At 38.2% G+C, this 20,790-nt stretch overlaps 2 protein-coding genes across 6 annotated transcripts in view; both read right to left on the reverse strand.

The window, feature by feature from the left end:
- Nucleotides 1-8,028, reverse strand: part of abca12 (ATP binding cassette subfamily A member 12) — a 74,679-nt gene extending 66,651 nt beyond the window's left edge. For 3 of the 4 annotated variants that reach the window (XM_089003426.1, XM_089003425.1, XM_089003424.1), the window contains exons 1-7: nucleotides 7,864-8,021; nucleotides 6,026-6,103; nucleotides 5,845-5,938; nucleotides 2,253-2,397; nucleotides 1,197-1,318; nucleotides 930-1,003; nucleotides 25-195 (exon numbers count right to left, since the gene is read on the reverse strand). In XM_089003426.1, coding sequence (XP_088859552.1) covers nucleotides 25-195; nucleotides 930-1,003; nucleotides 1,197-1,318; nucleotides 2,253-2,397; nucleotides 5,845-5,938; nucleotides 6,026-6,091 — 672 coding nt within the window. In that variant the 5' untranslated portion in view covers nucleotides 6,092-6,103; nucleotides 7,864-8,021. Of the gene's footprint in view, nucleotides 1-24; nucleotides 196-929; nucleotides 1,004-1,196; nucleotides 1,319-2,252; nucleotides 2,398-5,844; nucleotides 5,939-6,025; nucleotides 6,104-7,863 lie in introns of all 4 variants that reach the window. The other variant, XM_089003427.1, reaches the window with a different exon arrangement.
- A 2,414-nt stretch (nucleotides 8,029-10,442) lies between these two features.
- pofut2 (protein O-fucosyltransferase 2) lies at nucleotides 10,443-20,641 on the reverse strand. Of its 2 annotated transcripts, XM_089002068.1 has the most exons (10): nucleotides 19,597-19,680; nucleotides 18,126-18,211; nucleotides 17,691-17,944; nucleotides 16,810-16,954; nucleotides 16,561-16,671; nucleotides 16,105-16,171; nucleotides 15,847-15,972; nucleotides 14,554-14,734; nucleotides 13,007-13,130; nucleotides 10,443-12,505 (listed from the first exon to the last, which is right to left on the reverse strand). In XM_089002068.1, the coding sequence occupies exons 3-10, from the start codon at nucleotides 17,878-17,880 to the stop codon at nucleotides 12,352-12,354; spliced, it is 1,098 nt and encodes a 365-aa protein (XP_088858194.1). In that variant the 5' UTR covers nucleotides 17,881-17,944; nucleotides 18,126-18,211; nucleotides 19,597-19,680; the 3' UTR covers nucleotides 10,443-12,351. The 2 variants fall into 2 exon arrangements, with proteins under 2 accessions (XP_088858194.1, XP_088858193.1); XM_089002067.1 differs by lacking the exon at nucleotides 18,126-18,211 and having other exon boundaries at nucleotides 19,597-20,641.
- Nucleotides 20,642-20,790: the final 149 nt, after the last annotated feature.

A 20,790-nucleotide genomic window follows, 5' to 3' on the forward strand; every position in this document is an offset into this window, starting at 1 on the left:
AATGTCAAAGACGCACGGACATACCTGGTTGAGTGACAGTAGAAAGACCTCTAAGACGGTATTGTTTGAGCTGCAAAAGTTGAGCACGGCATCGCTGACGGCGTTGGCTGAGGTTGTGTTGATGGCCGCCAGAGTTATGGCGCAAATGGGCCGCTTCAGCACATTCATTGCTTCCATCATTTTGTACAAGTCCTCCTGCGGGTGGGGGTCAGAGGTCACTGTCATTGTTAATATTTTGTAATGCTGTTATTTGCTTTTTCAACCATCTGACGCAAAAGTTGCGTGTACGTAAGTGACCATGGAAGCCGTCAGTTACATTACTGCCATTCCCGAATTTATTCGGGAATTGAAAATATGACATAGAGCACCATTCCTGAATTTGTTCGGCTTTTGGGTGTCGATAAAGCGCTGGTCAGACCTCTGCCAATGTTTTTTTTTCCCCCCCCTTCCACGAAGGGACAGTATTTGGCTTTTGTCCATGTGAAAGCTTTGTTACAGTTTTAGCTGTTGTTAAAGCGCAAAATAAATCATCTGATACATTTCATTTGTAAGCGCCTTTCAAAACTATCAAGGTCACTTTACAGTCACATGATAAGTTTTTTTTTCTGTGGGTGAGCAGCGGCAGCCACACGCGCCAGCGTTCACTCAACCCGGAAGTAACTCAAATATATAGCAAGCTAGCTAGCGAATAGATAGCTAATACCTCCGAATGTTAGCCCTTTGTTACAGCTTCAGTTGTTGTTATAACGCTATATAAATCAGTATGTATGTATTGTATTTTGTACAGCCACCCCTTTTTGTTTTGGGTATTTTAGATGCTGTAAAACGTTTTTCTGATGTCAGTTCGGAAAACAAAAAAAATGGTGTCGGTTGTCCTCTAAGGGCATACTGGTTTTCCTTGCTCACACTGAAAGTTACATGGCATCTACCTGATCTCTCACGTGACTTGTATTCTTGGTGTGGATGTGCGAGGTATTCCTGAGGTGGTCTTGATTAATCGCCACTGCAACAAAAAAAAAAAGCTATAAATCGACACATTCGTCTGACGGGTGACGATTCGTGTTTTCTTGATGGTATGTGGGAAAACAAGGAGAAAGCGTAATGCCTTCTTTCAGTGCTCACAAGAAAGTTCAACCGTCAACAGATCAGGCACAGAATGTCAAATGTGAAAGAATAACCAACTCGGAAGAACTTACTCAGAAATTTTTCCAAGTCTAAGATGACGGCCTGACTGGAGTCATTTGGGATTCTGTAACTGGAAAAGTCACCACCTTGAATCAGCTTTGCCAAGAGAGCGCCATTTGACGGGAGCGTTGACCTGGAAAAGCGCAATGCGAAGATACGCTGACTTGACTGACTTTGCTTTTCAAAACATTTTGCCTCCCGCCCCGTTACTTGCACCTCAGCACTCACTGGATTTACAAATGTTACTGAGAAAAAAAAAAAGATAAAATAAGCAAAAAAAAAAAAAAAAAAAAAAAAAAAAAAAAAAACAAAGAAATAAATAAACAGATAAATAAACTAACAAACTAACAAATAAACAAACAAATAAACAGATAAATAAACTAACAAACAAACGCACTAACAAATACGCAAACGCACAAATACACAAAGGCACAAACAAATACACAAACACACAAACAAATAATCACACACAAAAAATAAACACACAAACAAATACATACACAAATAAATACATACACAAATAAATACATCAGAATCAGAATCATCTTTATTGCCAAGTATGTAGAACACACAAGGAATACATACACAAACAAATCCATACATAAACAAATACATGCATAAACACATCCATACATAAACACATACACAAATAAACAAATAAACAAATACACACAAACATAAACACAAATAATCCATCCATCCATACATACATACATAATAATAATAGATTTCATTTATAAGCGCCTTTCAAAACTCTCAAGGTCACTTTACAGTCACAGGATAGGTTTCTGTGGGTGAGCAGCGGCAGCCACATACATCCATCCATCCATCCATCCATCCATACATACATACATACATATCCACACACACACAAATAAATAAATAAATAAATAAATAAATAAATACACTTTTTGTTGTTGTTTTTGTGGTCAAAGGCCCAACCACATGGAAGTTGGCTATTGATAGTAATAATTGGATTGCATTGGATTTGCCTTTATTAGTCTCGCAGTGGAGAAATTGACATTTCACATTAGCAATGTTATGAAAGGAATGAATGAATGGCTGACCTTGTGTTATCGATGGATCTTTTTGTCAATTTTGAAGGATTGGCCAGTTGTGACGCGTTATGACATTTGCTGTCCGTGTTGCACAGGAGAGTCTGCAAGAAAGGGAATAAGCCGGCGCTGGGAAGGTTCCGTGGTGACACATAACCTAGAAAACCAGACAGACCAGACACGTGTCTTGATAGAGTTCAAACACACCTCTTAATAAGAACATCAAGAATATTCTGGCACGTACCATTTTTATTTTTTTAAGGGGGGGGGGGGGGGTTTGTTCATGCAGTTTTTTTTTTTTAGTGTTAGAGTTATGTGGATAAATTAATTTAGTCGAATTTAATCGGGAATTGAAAATACAGACGCTCCCCAACTTACAAACGAAATACGTTCCGAATGGTCATTCGTCAGGTGAATTCGTTCGTAAGTTGATTCAGTGCTATATTTTGCATGGAATGTATGTTTACGCCTTATATAAGTATTTTAAAACCTTCTATAAGTAACCTGTATTGGTTTGTACTGAAAAGTAAACATTTAATAAAATATATGCTCTATAAAAATATGTACATGCACCACTGGACAGAATACTTCATATGTTACAACAAAAAATCTTTGTATGTACCGTTCTTCATAGCTTGAATGTTCATAAGTAGGGGAGCGTCTGCATGACATAGAGCCCCATTCCCGAATTTATTCGGGTTTTGTATTTTCTTGCGGGGGTGCCGATAAAGCGCTGAACAGACCTCTGGCAATGTTTTTTTTACTTTTGCACGAGGAGGCAGCTTTTGCCTTTTGTACAGCTATCCTCATTTCAAGCTTAGATAACTCCAGACCCATATAACTTAGGAATTAATTATTTTTATTTTTTTTTTAAACAGAGTCGAAGGTTTCTTACGTTACATTGTATGTTTATGTAGTCCTAAAACTCAATATTCTGTGGCTCCTGCAATTTATTTGAGTGAAAATGACAAAAACCCTGGCACTGGAGCGGAGACATTTTTGCACATTGCCTGGGAGTGAATGAGTTAAAAATATATAGTATGCTGACAAAATGAGCACAAATTACAATTAGCTTTGGGACGGCAAATTCCCTCTGCGCCTATCCGTCGTGTCTCTTAACACAATCAATGTTAGCACTAAGATAGCTTGTCTGACTAATAATAGTCGACGAAACTATGTGGTTTGGCCGAGGACTGCTAATGCTAATTCTCTCTGATATAAGCTTCACTGTAAATCTCAATTAGGGATGACAAACATCCTGTAACAATTATTGACATACAACTAGACACGCAGTCATTGCAACTCTTGTGGTTTCACTTTATCACGTAATGAAAACAAGTTCGACAGAATGTCTTGGGAAATAACAGTACTGTGTGTGCATTGTGATTTACCAAAGGTTTGTGGGTAAAAATCTCCTGATGAAATACAGTGATAGCTTGGCTTACGAACTTAATTGGTCCCAGACAGAGTGTGTAAGGTGAAAAGTGTGTATCCCAAAAAATAATTTCCCATAGGAAACCATTAAAATGAGAATAATCCGTTCCCAGGTCCCCATAAAACATTATTTACTACGAAATAAGCCTTAAAACTAAACAAAATATACCTTATTTTATGGATAATAAATGTGCTATGTTATGATAATTAAAGAAATAAACTGGTACTATATAATAAAGTGGTTTTATTTACCTTTGTGATGGTCGTTGATGGCTTGATAGAATGGAGTGGCCGGTTTCATCAGCATTAAACACTTATCTAGTTGCTCATCAATTGTGTTCTGTTTAGCTGGGTTGATTGCTTTTTGCATCAAGTGTACAGATGGCTTGTGGAGCCTGATTGATGGGATATTTTAACCTTGCGGTCTACACTCAGCCTTTGAAGTATCAAAGTTGAAACGAGTCCAAATGTCACTGTTTTCTATCCATTTTGTCACTCGCTCTCTGTTGTCTCCCTGTCTCTTTAATGTTTAAACCACTCCCCCTCACTGCTGCGTTCTTGACCAATTACGTGGCTTTAACCGACGACTGGCGGCGGGGAATAGAGGACAAAAACAGTCGGCTGCCATTTTGTTGTTAGAAGAACGGGCTCGTTCGCACATCACTCATTGAGGCAGCTCCGTGTACGAAAAATAGTGTGTATGCCAAGGTAAGATTTTCATAAATGTAATGTTCGTAAACGGAAAAGTTCGTAAGCCAAGGGGTTCGTAAATCACCGTAAACGCATAATGACCAACTAACTCAAAAGCCCACATACTGACTGTATAGTTGATCCTTAACTTCCTCATTTTAGAACGACCCTACCGATTGGTCAACGCGAACGTATTTAGAAAGAAAGTCACTTATCTGAGAATGAATAGAGCCATTGATTAAATATAACATTACATAAGAATTCCCGTATTCTTGCAGACTTAACAAAACACACACAAAAAAATGCTGTCAGTAAGAGTGATTATTCCATATGGGGGATTTCTTCTCTTCTCTCATGAGAAATGTTCAACCTGCAAGATGGCCACCATAACAAGGAAGTTGTTATCTGACGCTAAATTAGAGAAGTTCATTTAACTGAATCCTTAATTTTTTGTTCTATAAACGAGTCACATGTCATGACCTGCACTATTCAGCCTAATTATGTCATAAGTAGAGGATGAAGTGTGTGACAAACACCCAGAAAAACTCTCCCCGAACGCCTTCCACCTTTGTTGACTTTTAGCCAATCGACTTGATGAAAAGAGGCGTGCAAACGTAGTTCAAAGGTTGGTTGTCAAGGACTTCTTGTGTTGGAAAGTGTTCCTTTTATTTACGCTTATTGTTAAAATTGTTGAAAACTGTTAGCATCATCAAAATAACAACAACAACAAAAAATCTCATTCATGCTTGTGTTGATAAAGAAAAATAGAATGTTGTGTTTCATTATTTAGAAAAGTAAAATAAGTGACATTTGAATTGCAGTCTTGGTAAGTGGATTGAATATATTTTGGTTCAAGAAAAAAATAAAATAAAGTTGACAAGAAGACTATATTTAAAGGACAACCGACGCCTCCGGGCAAGTTGTGTCCATAATTTGTAAAATCACTTGAAATGACTTCTACTATTTTGGGTATTTTAGATGCTACAAAACGCTTTTCTGATGTCAGTTAGGAAACAAAAAAATGGTGTCGGTTGTCCTTTAAAGTCATGTGTGATAGTGCGTGTATGCTATCAGTTTGTATTTATTTAGTATATCATTCAGAGACAGAAAAGGTGTAACCGTTCCTCATTGTGATTACAAGCAAGTCATAACCAGATTTGCATTTTATGACCTCCTTGTTCTGTGTTCTTTTTTTTAATTACAGTAAAGTCTCGTTATATCGATATTGGATATATCGATAGTCCCGGTTATATCGATACTATTTCTATGTACGCACGGAGAAAATTACATGCAAATAGGGTTGGATATATCGATAGTCCCGGTTATATCGATATTTTTTCGGACTCCCTTGAATATCGATATAACGAGACTTTACTGTACTTTGCATATTTTCTTTTCACAGTGCCTCTGAGTAATTGCGTGTTCTAAAAAAAGTCAATGGTAGAAACTTTACATGTATCTTTTTCCTTTTTTTACTTACATGATTCTTGAAGTACCGGTGGGTAATAGCCGCGGGTCACAGCAACAATGATAAAGATGATTAAAGGCCAGATGATCAGAGTCAGTGACCAGACCTGAAATGCACCGATTCAGTTCAGAAGCTTGCGATCAATTGCTGCCACTAACTTCCCTCAAACAGGTGTTATTGTATCACAACTTACCGGATTTCTGATGACATTCAGCCCATTTTTCCAAAGAAGAAGCTTGACTTGCTGGAAGAAGCCCATCTTTGGAGAAGGCTAAAGTAGAGACAAAATGCATTAAAATGTCATGGATGTCAACCTAATGCTGGTGTTTGTTAAACAAATCATATGGTTTAAAACACAGGTGTCAAAGACGAGGCAGAGGGGCCAAATCAGGCTCGCCACATCCTTATATTCGGCCCACGGAATCAAATCGAACGTGTCAAGTGTCATGATGCTTGCTAAAGTCCAAACTAAAATTACAAATTATCGTATGTAAACCACAATAACAGTCATTATCCTTGACTTCAGATTTGAAAACCAGTTAAGAGAATTCATTCATTTGTCGTGTGTACTTTAACAGATCTCTGAGTCAAGACGAATAAATTACAGTCCAGGAAAAAGAAGTAAAAGAAGACATTTTCCTGAAATTTAATAATGGTGTGTGTTTTTGATTTGTTCCATGGTTGAGTGTATCTCTGGCTCAAGAATACTTTCTATTGCGAACCATAATCTTTCCCCCCTTAACTATGTGACCTTTTTCAAATTTCTATTCCCTCAGATCCTTTTCTTCTCTTCCCACCTTCAAATCCCATCTCAAAAGCCACCTATTTAGAATGGCATTTTCCGTGTAGCTCTCTCTTGTTTCTATTTATAATTGTATTTTATTTATTGTATTTTATTTATTATAGTACCTATGCTTACCTGTGACTGTAAAGTGTCCTTGAGAGCTTTGAAAGATGCTTAAAATGAAATTATTATTATTGATGCCTAATATTTAGCATTTATCTCTCTATTTTATACAAAATTGCCAGTCATATGGAGAGCAGAGTAAAAATGTGCAAGCGTTTTTGCCTACTGTCCTTATGATAAACACCGAATTGAATGAATTGTTGAACTACATAAAAAATATAAAGTTTTTTTCAAAATCACGGCGTTCCACTTTCCACTATTCTTATTTCCTTTACTATCAGTTTGTATAACCGTGCGCCTAAACTGGTGATTCCTAACCACTTATTGTAATATAAACTCAGTTATTTGGTGTGTAAATAAACCTTTTTAACCACCAATAATTCATCGATGGCCACCTTTCTGTGCTAACGAAAGGTAGCAACACTGGGAACCGTTAAAATCAACTCAACACGGCTGTAAACACGTAGCACGTTAAAAAAATAGATATATAAATTAATAACGAGTACAGCCGAAAACACAAAGAAATAAAATTAAAATTCAAGTATCATGCTTAGTTTGAAACCAAAGAATTAAAAACATGGCATTTTAAGACGACTGATGACAAGCAGGTTTGGGAAGCTCAAATCTAAACGACCCTTTTGGGTTCAGCCGTGTTAAGTATGATAACGTTACTAAATAATGATATTATTTGTCACGATAGCAGCAATAATACACAAAAGGTAGAAATAATAATTCAATTTAAAATGGGGGTTGTCAGGTTTCTTACACTTAAAATGTCGTCACGTTTCTAAAAATAGTGGACTTAAAGAGTTTGCCGGTGACGCCACAGACTATTTAATTTTCAGAAAACACACAAAAGTGAAATAGTCATTAGTTGATACTTATTAATAATTTCATTTCAGGTGCAGAAGGATTGAATTGTCTATTTCGAATGTAGCCGGTTTTAGCAGAGGTTGCCCGCATATTGAAACTTTTAACGCAAAAAAACCCCACAACCTTCGTGTTTTTTGTTTTGCCTTCAAAACATGACTTGGGCAATATTTTTTTAGACGTTGAAAATGATATTTTATTTGAGAGAAAATGTTAATGTGCCGAATCACCGTTTGTCATGATGAGACACTCACCTGTTCGTTCTGCCAATGAGCTTTTTATTTCTTCTGGTTCCGTGAGAGAAAAAAACACGCACCCACCACCACCGCACACGACTTTTGTTTTTTAGTCAAAGCACGACGTCGTTCCGCTCCTCAAAATCACAAAATAGAGGTTGAGATACCGCTTGATCACCTCCCATGGACAAGGTGACAGCGAAAAGTGAAGTGGAAGAATGTCGCGAAAAAAAAAACCTCACCTTTCCAACATCGGCGTGGACCAATCACGAGCACGAATCATTTCCAGGAAAATAATTACTCGTTGCATCACACTTAAATCATTTTTTTTGTATCTACTTACTCTTTTGTTCAATTATTATTCAAATTTACACAACGTCGTGCAAACGTGTAACGATCGGTGCAGAAATCCCACCCAAATCATGGAAGGGGGACAAAAACGTCTACACACCAGCATGCAGGACTTTGTAGCACTACTCTTACTTTTCTAACATCCGACAGTCTCAGAGGACACATAGGCTGAAAGGACAACTGACATCAGAAAAACGTTTGATAGCATCTAAAATACCCAAAACACGCAGGCTGATATTTTTAGTCAAATGCAAAACACCAATAAAAATGACTTAGTGTGTCCAAAAACTACTTCAAATTGAACCCGGAAGTGGCTAGTTTCAGAAGGTCCCGCCCCCTTGTTCGTGACATCACACCAGGACATTTTTGCCTTGTTGGAGATTCAAAGCAATGGCTTCAGATTGGGATAAGATGCTTTCTTGTTACTCATCCAGTTATGAATATGATTCAAATAGTTCTGAAGAGGAAAGCATACATGTTTGACATCGATGAAAGGAGTCCTTCCGTATCAATTCGAGCCGTCAATGACAGCAATGTAGCGTCCCAGAAAATGCACAAGATGGCGACCAAGCTCTGTTGGAAATGGGCTGATTTGTCTGCTGGAAATTTGTGTCAGCGAATATCAAATAATAACGATTCACCATCGCGTTATTTATGTGTTTTCCTTCTAATTTCGCCATCAACACGAAGTTTTCAGACCAAACAAAGGACCGCAAAATGCATTGTGTGTCGCTTTCTTGGTCAGGGGCGTTCCTTCCGTCACGTCAGGAATCGTCACCAACTCAAAAATAAGACTTCCTGAATATTCAGTCTTAAAACGTAAAATATGGCTATATGCTGTATATGGAATCTTTGTGAAATACGCTCAGTAGAAGTCATTTGAAGTGATTTTACAAATTATGGATGCAACTTGTTTGGAGGTGTTGGTTGTCCTTTAATTAGTAATAAATCTTCATCACTGCTGTAACAAATCGTTTTGGAGCCTTGTCATGGACCATTTCTTCACCTTGTAATGCTGATTTTCAATTGGATTAAGATCCAGACTACGCCATAAGAAAAAAATACAGTGCTAAATTGTCCCAATTCAACGTGTGGTTGTAACAAAAACATATCATCTGCATTTCTTAGTCGATACACAGTCGACTCGAAAGACAGAAAAAAAGTACATGGATTAGTTTCATTCCTAAGAGGAAACATGACACATGACACAAGCATTCCATGTCATTGTTTAGTGCATTTAATTAAGAGAAACTAAAGGGAGAGTTTCAAAACAAAGTGCTTGTGAATAACTTCTATTACGTGTGGCAATGATTAATGGCTGGTGCAAAGCAAGTTATTCACGGTCTGATTTTTTATTTGCTTGCTGACTGGAAAAAGTGCGTGATTCTTCTATCCAGATTTCCGACACACCCACCATGTATCATTTTTGCCAACCAACCAAAGAGGGATGACTCATACAAGAACATGCAAACTCCACACAGGAAGGTCAAAGTCGGAATCGAACCCTGCACCTCATATTCCACACATTGTGAGTGTGTAAGGCGAAAAGGGTGTATCCCAAAAATTAATTTCCCATAGGAAACTATTAAAATGAGAATAATCCGTTCCCAGGTCCCCATAAAACATAATTTTCTAATTTTCTAAGCCTTAAAACTACAAAGAATATATCTTATTTTATGTATAATAAATGTGCTATGGTATTATAATTAAAGAAATAAACTGTACAGTATAATAAAGTCGTTTTATTGACCTTTGTGATGGCTTGATGGAATGGAGTGGCCGGTTTCATTAGCATTAAACACTTGATGAGGAACGTAGCCTTCTTTCATCATCTTGAGGAATGATCCCTTGTAGGTGCTTTCCCTGTGAAAATTGTATCTAGTTCTTCATCAATTGTGATCTGTTTACCTGGGTGGATAGCTTTAACTTTTGTTTTTGTTTCAAGCTCTGTCATCTCCCTTTCGTGTGTGTGTTTTTTCTCTCTCTCTGTCTGTCTCCCTGTCTCTTTAATGTTTAGCCCTCCCCACATTTTTGATGTAGGAAAAAAAATCACGAAAAAGACAAATCCACACTGTAAATCAAAGGTGTCAAAGTCAAGGCCCATGGGCCAGATCTGGCCCACCACATCATTTTATTCGGTCCGCGAAAACAAATCAAGCATGTCAAGTTCTGTAAGGCCTGCTAAAGAATGAACGAAAATATCAAATTGTTGTTTGTAAACCACAATAACAGTCAAAAATCTTGACTTCAGATGTGTAAACTATTTATTCATCAATTTGTTGTTCACTCTATATATAATATGTGGAGGAGATGAAACTGCCTAATGGCTTCCCAAATTCACCACGGCCCTCGAGAGGAAACCGTAACAACAACAAAAAATGACTTTGACACACTTTCTTTCAATCTTTTTTTCACCTGTAGCGCACTCACTCTACTCACAGTATTGTCCATTTCATGTAACACATCCTTTTTCTGACATTTGGTGCTTTGGTTATACACTGTATTGGAAAACACGTGACGGGTGATTGCACAAGAGCGAGGCACAATTAAAAGTTTTCCCTCACCACAAAAAAAATTCTGAACGTCCATTTCCTCATGCTTAAAAACAATAATGCAATTTTCAAAAAAGTCATCAAATCAAATGGTACAGTGTGATTTTGGCTTACGTACTTAATTGTGTCCCAGACAGAGTGTGTAAGGCGAAAAGTGTGTATCCCAAAAATTAATTTCCCATAGGAAACCATTAAAATCAGAATAATCCTTTCCCAGGTCTGCATAAAATATAATTTTCAACTAAATAAGCCTTAAAACTGCAAACAATATACCTTATTCTATGTATAATACATGTGCTATTGTATTGTAATGAAAGAAATACATTGCACTACATAATAAAGTTGTTTTATTTACCTTTGTGATGCTCATTTATGGCTTGATGGAATGGGGTGGCAGGTCGGTGGGAATTGCTGTTTGGAAGGAGTCACATTCCATAAGGACTGGAATGAAAGAAATAAACTGTACTGTATAATAAAGTCATTTTATTTACCTTTGTGATGGTCGTTGATGGCTTGATGGAATGGGGTTCAGACTTCGCTTCCTGTGTTATGAAAGTCCGGTTAGGCATCTTTTTCCAAAAAAGGCCGGTCTCATCGGCATTAAATACTTGCTGAGGAACGTAGCCTTCTTCTTTCACCATCTCGAGGAATGATCCCTTGTAGGCTTCGGCAGCTTTCATGTCAGAAATCGCTGTACGACGCTTAACGTTCTCGTTGCTAGCTTTAAAATCATCAATAAACGGCCAACTTCCAGGTTGCCGCATGACGATATCAGAGTGAATTTGCCGTGCTTTCTCGGATATAATTGCTTTATTCAGGCTGTCGCCGGCCAGCTGCTTTTCGTTAATCCAAATTAACAGAAGCTTTTTAACCTCTTCTATTGCCCAAGACCGTTGCTTTGACAGCACGGAAACACCTTTAGCAACACACGCACCTTTAATAGCTTCTTTGTTGCGAAGGATGGTAGCAATGGTGGACTTAGCATATTGGTACTGAGCCGTTAAGTCAGACAAACGCAACCTCGTTCGTGTTTGTCAATGATCTCCTTCTTCTCGACTGTAATTTTGTTTTGTGTCTTCTTCGGCTGAACACGAGCCTATGGTGGGGTCTTTTTCGGTCCCATAACAGCAAAAATGTGTGTGATAAATCCTTGAAGACGAACGACGTGTGCACATAGAGAAAGAGGGTGTGGAAAGGTAGGCCGGCAGTGGCGCTCTTCGGTCGTGCGGTTTGGTGTTCTTCCGCCGAAAATTACTCCGCCAGCCGCGGTGGGGCGGCGCTCCGTGTGTATCCCGAAAAGTAGTGCGTATGCCAAGGTTTTGTTTTCATAAATTTAACGTTCGTAAACCAAAAAGTTCGTAAACCGAGGTCTCACTGTATGAGAAATAAATAACATGTAAAATGCGACAGTGAGTAAAGTCAATGTTGTCATTTTAAGATGTCAATAATACAACTGGCTATAATACGAGTTTGGCATTGAAGTCCGTTCCTAGTGTGGCTCAGGAGATGCAAAACTCCTTGGCCAAAGATGACCATTACATTTGAAATACGATCAACACTGCTTTTGGCACTTGCGTACAGGCGTGAGATCTCAAAGAAGACATCAGTAAACGATTTTCCAGTGTGTCGGTTGCTCACACTCTTTCTCGGTGTCCCCGCAGAAACGGTTGTAAGTGGTTTTTGGATGAAAACCAAGTATTTCACGTTCTTCGTGGATACGGAAGGAAAAAGTCGACACCGACGTCCCGATGAAGAATCTAGGATAAAGCAAAAAGAGATGGAAACATATAGATGTATATGAGTGGCGGGCCGTGCATGTCACTCCTTAGGCCTTCAGTAGTGCTATGTCTGAATCAATCAGACCACCTCCGCCTGTGACTTAAAGGACAACCGACACCATTTTTTTAGTTTCCTAACTGACATCAGAAAAACGTTTGAGAGCATCGAAAATAGCCAAAACACGCAGGCTGATATTTTTAGTCAAATGAAAAACACCAATAAAAATGACGTAAAGTGTCCCAAAACTGCCACAAAATGTTACGTATGGAATAGCGTGCCATTTTGTTACTGATCTTATCTGCTAACCTCATTTATCAAAGTCATCTTTGCGCACGAAACAAACAAAGAGAATTTGTACCTCATTCCATCCGACGGATGAACACAAAGCATTTGAAGGAACGCAAGATTGACAGCGCATTGCATGCAGTGACATAACGACATTGTACGGCACCCTGCGGTCTTATCGATCGGCGCTTTACCTTGAATGGGCACAAATCCACTGATCAATGATTGCCACGCCGCCATCTTTCAAAAGCTCCAGGTCTTCTGCGGACGCTTCAAATCGCACCATCTCGGGTAACAGCTTCTTCAGCTCCTTCACTTCTGTTGGACGGATACAGATGCATTTTTTTATTTTTGGATGATATTCCCCTCATTGGGTTTATATTTCAGTCACATTAGCCCGAGCTAAATTCTCAAAACATCATATCCAACTTTCAAAGTTAAGACAGTGGTAGAGATTAGAGAGCATAACAAGTTATCATATTTAAAAGTTTCCATGCTGTTATATGCTTAGTCAACACGTGTGACTCAAATACACAATTGAAGCACGGGCAACCTGGGGTCAATCTGAGGTCAACAGCGACAGCAAGTTAAACTGTCATCTTCATCTCGGAGATCTGGCCTTGGACAGAATTTAAGACTTGGGAAACTCCTTTATCACCGAAGCAATTTACGACTTGAAACTCCTTCACAGGAAGAGCTCATTAGCCAGGTTACACATTTATCAGTTCATGGAAGAGACAATGTTTTATTGCTTACAGTTCTTCGCGCTCAGAACGTTCCAAGGCGTGATATTCTAGTCAAGAAGACTATGTTTTACTAATGTATCACTTAAATTTGCATATACTCTCACTAAAAAGCTTGGCAGAGGGCTGCAGAATTCAGGCGTCAGGCATGAATGGCTGCGTCTCCTGCCGGCAGTAAAGACAATCTTTCTGGGTTCGAGTCTTTGTCCACAGTGTCCGTTCCAACATCTCTGACAGACTGTCAAGTCCAGTTATTCTCAACTCATTCGCTGCCATTCCCAAATTAATTAAGGAATTGAAAAGTGTGACGTTGAGCTCCATTGTTTTTTTTTGCGCGGGGGTGCCGATAAAGCACTGGTCAGACCTCTGGTCATGTTTTTTTTTTCCCCCTTACACGAGGGGGAAGCATTTTCCTTTTGTCCACGTCAGCGCTTTGTTGCAGTTTCGGCAGTTGTAAAAACACTACGTAAACCAATTATGTATGTATTAGATTGTATTTTGTACAGCCACCCCCATTTCAAGCTCAGATAACTCCAGACCCATAAAACTTAGGAATTAACTCTTTTTTTTCTGATGAAAGAAGATAGTGTAAAGTTTCTTATGTTGCATTGAATGTTGATGTAGTCCTCAAACTCAATATTCTGTGGGTCCTACAATTTGAGTGACAATGACAAAAACCCTGGCACGGGAGTGGACACGTTTTTGCACAGCGTCTGGCAGTGAACGAGTTAATATTGTTTTTTTTTTTAATAGAACATATTTCTCTTTCCTCTAGAACTGCTTCATGAAATAAAGTGTATGTCTTGTACTCTAAAACATCATGGGTAAAAGTCGTTAAAATTGCACAACTGTCCATGTTTTGATGCTCCTGTCGTGTTTATTATTTTGCTTTGTGTTGACTGTTATGTAAAGCGCTTTGTTACAGCTGTTGTGAAAGCGACATATAAATGCTGATGTATGACATCTATGATATTATTTTATCTTATGAATGTTATCACCTTCCTCGTCCGCATCAGTTGCAACAAAGACGTGATCCAGTTTGTGCTTCTTCATCAGGCTCCGTATTTTTTGGACGGCCGCTTCCAGGCTGGGGACGTCCTCTCGGTGACCCCACATGAAATCCTTTCGCCGCAAGTGGACACCAAGGTACGGACCACCTTTTGCTGAACCCACTTTGGCCTGAGGAGGAGGAGGAGGAGGATGCTAGGTTTTTTTGGTTTTGTTTTTAATAGCTTACAATAATAATCATCATCATCATCATCATAATAATAATCATCATAATAATCATAATAATAATAATAAGAAGAAGAAGAATTGGATTGGATATGAATTGGATAGAATCCTAATAATAATAATAATAAAAATAACAACAACAACAACGACAATAATAATAATAATAATAAAATAATACAATTAATAAAAATAATAAAAATAATAACAACAACAGTAATAATAATAATAACAAAAATAATAAAAAATAATAATAATACTAAAAATAACAACAACAATAATAATAATAATAATAATAATAATAATAATAATACAAATAACAAAAAGAGCAAAAATAATACAAATAATGAAAAAAAAAATAATAATAATAATACATTTCATTTATAACCGCCTTTCAAAACTCTCAAGGACATTTTACAGTCACAGGATATTTTTTTTCTGCATGTGAGCAGCGGCAGCTACACATGCCAGCGTCCACTCAACCCAGAAGTAACTGAAATAGATAGTAAGCTAGCTAGCTCGCTAATAGATACAATAATAATAATAATAATAATAATAATAATAATAATAATAATAATAATAAAAACAACAACAACGACAATAATAATAATAATAATAAAATAATACAATTAATAAAAATAATAACAACAACAATAATAATAATAATAATAATAATAATAATACAAATAACAAAAAGAACAAATAGAAACAGTAATAATAATAATAATAATAATAATAATAATAATAATAATAATACATTTCATTTATAAGCGCCTTTCAAAACTCTCAAGGACACTTGACAGTCACAGGATATCTTTTCTGCGGGTGAGCAGCGGCAGCCACACGCACCAGCGTTCACTCAACCCGGAAGTAACTGAAATAGATAGTAAGCTAGCTAGCTAGCTAGCCAATAGATACACTAATAATAGATAGAAGAGCAACTCCAAGCTGACTACAACCGCCATTGGTGGCAAATTGACTTTATATATTTATATACGGTGTAATTCTGTTTTTTTTTTTTTTAACGAACATGAGATGGTCAAACATAGATGCTGACTCACCTTCATGCGAGTCCAGTCTTCGTTGTAAACGGTGTTGTCGCCATCATCTGTCGAGTTGAGGTACTTCGCCCTGAATTCATCTCCAATCAGGCGCAGGTGCTTGGCAAACACCATACTGCGGCGGCTCTTTTGTTTCAGAAGAAATAAACTTCATATATACGGTATTTTAAATCATATAAAGATGTTTTAAAACAACAACTAGCAGGTTTGATGGTGGTTTTTTTTTTTTACGTGTGAGGTTAAAGATGTCTGACTTACATTCCAATAATCCTTCCCAGCGTAGTGATCATGGAGAAGCGTCTCCGCTCGATCGAGCATAACTGAGCTGCAGATGAGGGAGGGAAAAAGAAGAATACCCGTCTGCGTTCACTCAACCCCGATTAACTCAAATTAATTAAAAAAAACTAGCTAGCTAGCTAATAGATAGCCAACATATAGCCAGCTAGCTAATAGCCAATAACACTAGCTAGCCAACTAGCTAGCCATTTGATAGCCAAAAGACAGCCAGTCAGCTATCTAGCTAATAGATAGCCAGTCAGCTAGCTAGCTAACCAGAGAAAGATGGAGGGCGAGAGAGAGGGAGGGGTGTGCCTTATACACCGGAAATTACGCTAATTTGTACTCTATGCAATCACATTGCACTCTGCAATTGTCCATCAAGTTGTGAAAGCTAGCAGGCTACAAATAAACATGACAAAGCAGAAGTGTACTCACGTCACGGTAATGTTCTTCTGAAGAACCGGGACCATGATGGACGCATGACCTTGCGCTGACAGACAAGTGATATTTCGGGCTCTTGTTTCTTCAAAGCCCCAAAACCAGCCCCTTGGAAGACAGCAAAATAAATACAAATAAAAGAGAAGAATTGATGCGTAAAGAGGACAAATATGGCTGTCCAAGTGGGCGTGACTAACAATGACTTGTGAGAAGAGTCCACTGTCTTTGCGAGAGTCTTCCTATTACCTGTAGTAGCCCTGTTTATCTTTGGTATACATCGATTTCTCGATGCATGGCCGCTCATCAACCTTCTCCTCCCATTTCCCATCAGTCCACCCCTCTGCGTAATTTTGCAGGACCACAACCTGATCAATGAATGGACCTCCATTTTCTAGAGGCGAAAGATCCAACAAAAAAAAAAAATCACAAAAAAAAAAAAAAAAAAAAAAATACAGTGAGACCTCAACTTACAAACACCTCAACTTACAAACTTTTTGTCTTACAAACATCAAATTTAGGAAAAGTAAACCTTATAATAAGCACTGTTTTCATAATACACACCCACCATGGCTGGCGGAGTGATCTTCGGCGGAAGCACACGACCGAACAGCACCAGAGGTTAAGTTACCAACAGTCCTTATGGAAGGTGACTCTCCTTCCATAAGCCATCAACGACCATCAAAAAGGTCAATAAAACTTTTACAGCACAGTTTATTTCTTTAATTACAGTCGTCATGTAATGCGCCTCTTTCCAAACAGCAATTCCCTTTGACCTTCGACCTCCATCGCCATTCCATCAATGACCATCACAAATGTAAATAAAGTGACTTTATGATACAATGCAGTGTATTTCTTTCATTACAATACAATAGCACATTTATTATACATAGAATAAAGTATGTTGTGTGTAGTTTTAAGGCTTATTTAGTTGATAAGTATATTTTATGGAAACCCGGGAACGGATTATTCCCATTTTAATGGTTTCCTATGGGATTTTTTTTTTTGAGATGCACACTTTTCGCCTTACACACTCTGTCTGGGAACCAATTAAGTTCGTAAGTTGAGGTCTCATTGTACATTGAAAAAAAAGCAACAAACGATCAGTTAGTTTGCGTCAAACAGCTCACCGCCAATGAATTCCTCGTACTCGATCACGGGAACGTTGGCCTGTAGGCTCGTGAGGCTGAAAAACTCTCCCCAAGGAATGCGCACCTGATGAAGATCGGGGCTCCGCCAGTGATACAAGCGACCCCAGGGGGGAAGAACGAGCACCCAGTCATCGCCATTTTTCCTTAGTGATTTGACCAGGGATGCCATGCGGATATAAACGTCTCGCCGCAGGTTGAAACCCTCTGGGGGGTTCACATCGTAGAGAAGGTATCTTGCATACAGCAAAAATGACAAGTGAGTGTGTGATTTTTTATTTTTATTTTTTCATTCACGGAACATGAACATTAAAGGACGACCGACGCCAAGTTGTGTCCATAATTTGCAAAATTACTTCCAATGACTTCTACTGAGTATATTTTACAAAGATTCCACCGCATATCGCTAGATTTTACCTTTTAAGAATTGTGCTGAAAATTCAGGAAGTCTTGTTTTTGAGTTGGTGACGATGCCTGGATGTGACGTCACGGAGGGAACGCCCCTGACCGAGAAAGCGACACACAATGCATTTTGGGTACTTTGTTTGGTCTGAAAACTTTGTATTGATGGCGAAATTAGAAGGAAAACACATAAATAACGCCATGGTGAATCCTTGTGTGTTGCACCAAGACTACTATTTGATAATAGTTGACACACATTCCCAGCAGACATATCAACTCATTTCCACAGAGCTTCTCGCCATCTTCTGCCTTTTTTGGGTGCTACATTTCCCCTCCAGATGCCTCAAAATGACATGGAATAAATTCTTTCATCGATTGCAAACATGCATGCTTTCCTCTTCAGAACTATTTGAATCATATCCATAACTGGATGAGGAACAAGAAAGCATCTTCTCCCAATCTGAAGCCATTGTTTTGATTCTCCAGCAATGCAAGACGTCTTGGCGTGACGTCACGAACTGGGGGCGGGACCTTCTGAAACTGGCCATTTTCGGGTTCATTTTGTAGTAGTTTTTGGACACTTTAAGTCATTTTTATTTGTGTTTTTCATTTGACTAAAAATATACCGCGTGTTTTGGGTATTTTAGATGCTATTAAACATTTTTCTGATGTGAGTTAGGAAACAAAAAAGTGGTGTCGGTTGTCCTTTAAGGTAATACTTGAACACACATATAATTTATGAAGCAAGGTTGTTGTGAATTTTTTCAAAATTTACCTGTGTTGATCCAGAGATTTTCGTACTGGCGACAATGTGGTGCGTGTTAAAATAATGTGAGCGTTACAAAAGTGTAAATTAGAAGTAAATAAAAAACACACCACAAAAAACTTTCATTGTTTATACATTCAATTAGTTAGTTATACATGTTTGCTTTTGTTTCACCTTACAAATGAACTGTCCGTATTATGTCAATAGTTTCTTTATCAAATTATTTGTGGTCAAAATCGGGAGTCTCCCGACCAAATCGTGAGATTTAACTTAAATATATTTGTGTAATCGGGCAGTTTTTAAAACACCAAAGATAATATGGCAGCACAATATAGCTCAGAATAGTGCCAAATGTCGAGCTTGGCGAATAAGTATGCTTGAAACACATAACATAGGCACAGTCGTTCGAAGATAAACAATTATATTGCAAATCTTTTTTTCGGGGTTATTTAGGAACATTCTCGCTGCTATGTTGCGAAGATGTTCGATAAATCCTTAAACATTGAAGTTTTCCAACTGTGTGTCGTGACGGCAGAATGCTTTCAGAACGACATATTAAAGTTATTTCACAGTTTAGATCATGTTGTGGAACGTCAAACGTTTATTGTCAATACTTGCTTACCCCAGCGAATGTTTATAAACTATTGAAATGAATGACGGCAACCAAAATTCACGGTTACTAAAAGCAGCTAGCATAACTGAATGTATCACAAAGCTTACCGTAGGTCCCTCGCGGCGGCGATTGGTACAGTAACCGTGTTGCGCGCACTAAACACATCCTGGCTGTTTGTAAAGTCGGCGAAAGCAATCAAAATAGACAAGCATAAAACGCTAAAACAGCTCGTTGGATGTATAGCTACAAACAAATGCGTTTCACTCAACGCCATATTTCCTCAGTACTACGCACTTCCGGGAGTCGAAAAGGCGTCTGGAGTTGCCTTGGTAACCGTTCACATGTTGAGGACGCCAATAAAATCGCGATAAATCTGATTATCGCGAGAGGAGTCTCCTCTCTCTTTTTTTAGGGGGGCAAAATATCGAATAAAGCGGAAATAAAAATGTACATTGTGTACATTTCTTGAGTGTGGTGGCTTCTTGAAACCAAATTGGAGGCCTGAGAAGGCAGATTTTTTTATCCCCACAATCATAAAATAATTATATTTTAATGAACAAATATTTATCTGGTACGCTAGCAAGCCATGCTAGCGGCTCGCTATTTGTTTTTCGTACACGTGCTGAAGACCTTCTCTCTGTCTGACAAATGAAAATAAGACAAGCAGCAATTTTCTTTGCAAAGTTCTGATTATATAAAATGGTTAAAAAAAGGTTTCTAACGGACGTATTGAATGTTTCGGTTCTTCCTCCCGATTGGCCGACGTTTTAGTGATGTCATTGCGGGCGCAGGTGCGACGCCCCTTCCTGGCTTCTTTCCCGCCCCGACTCTTTGGCCCCGCCCTCCTTCTTCGTGACAACCATAAGGCAAACAAGTGCATGCTGGGAATTCGTTGCTTGCACCACATTGTCAACAACACGGTCAGCACAAAAAAAAAAAAAAAAAAAAACATGGTTTCAGTCTTTTAGATTGTTACTTTCTTTCATCTGAAATATCATCTTGCTTTATTTTTCAAATGGTTTGGGGAAGATTATCAGAATTACTGCAATTTCAATGTGTTTTGAACTTGCCATTTGTACTACTATTAGCTAACTGGCTGGATAGCGAGCTATCTGGCTGGCTATCTATTAGTTATATAGCTTGATGGCTAGTTGTCTATCTATTAGCTAGCTAGTTTTCTATCTATTTGAGTTACTTGAGTTGAGTGAACGCTAGCGCGTGTGTGGCTGCCGCTGCTCACCCACAGAAAAAAAAGATCCTGTAACTGTAAAGTGATCTTGAGAGTTTTGAAAGGCGCTTAT

Source organism: Hippocampus bargibanti, linkage group LG08 (assembly GCF_051943395.1).
Source record: "Hippocampus bargibanti isolate YZ-2025 linkage group LG08, ASM5194339v1, whole genome shotgun sequence".
NCBI classification, from domain to species: domain Eukaryota; kingdom Metazoa; phylum Chordata; class Actinopteri; order Syngnathiformes; family Syngnathidae; genus Hippocampus; species Hippocampus bargibanti.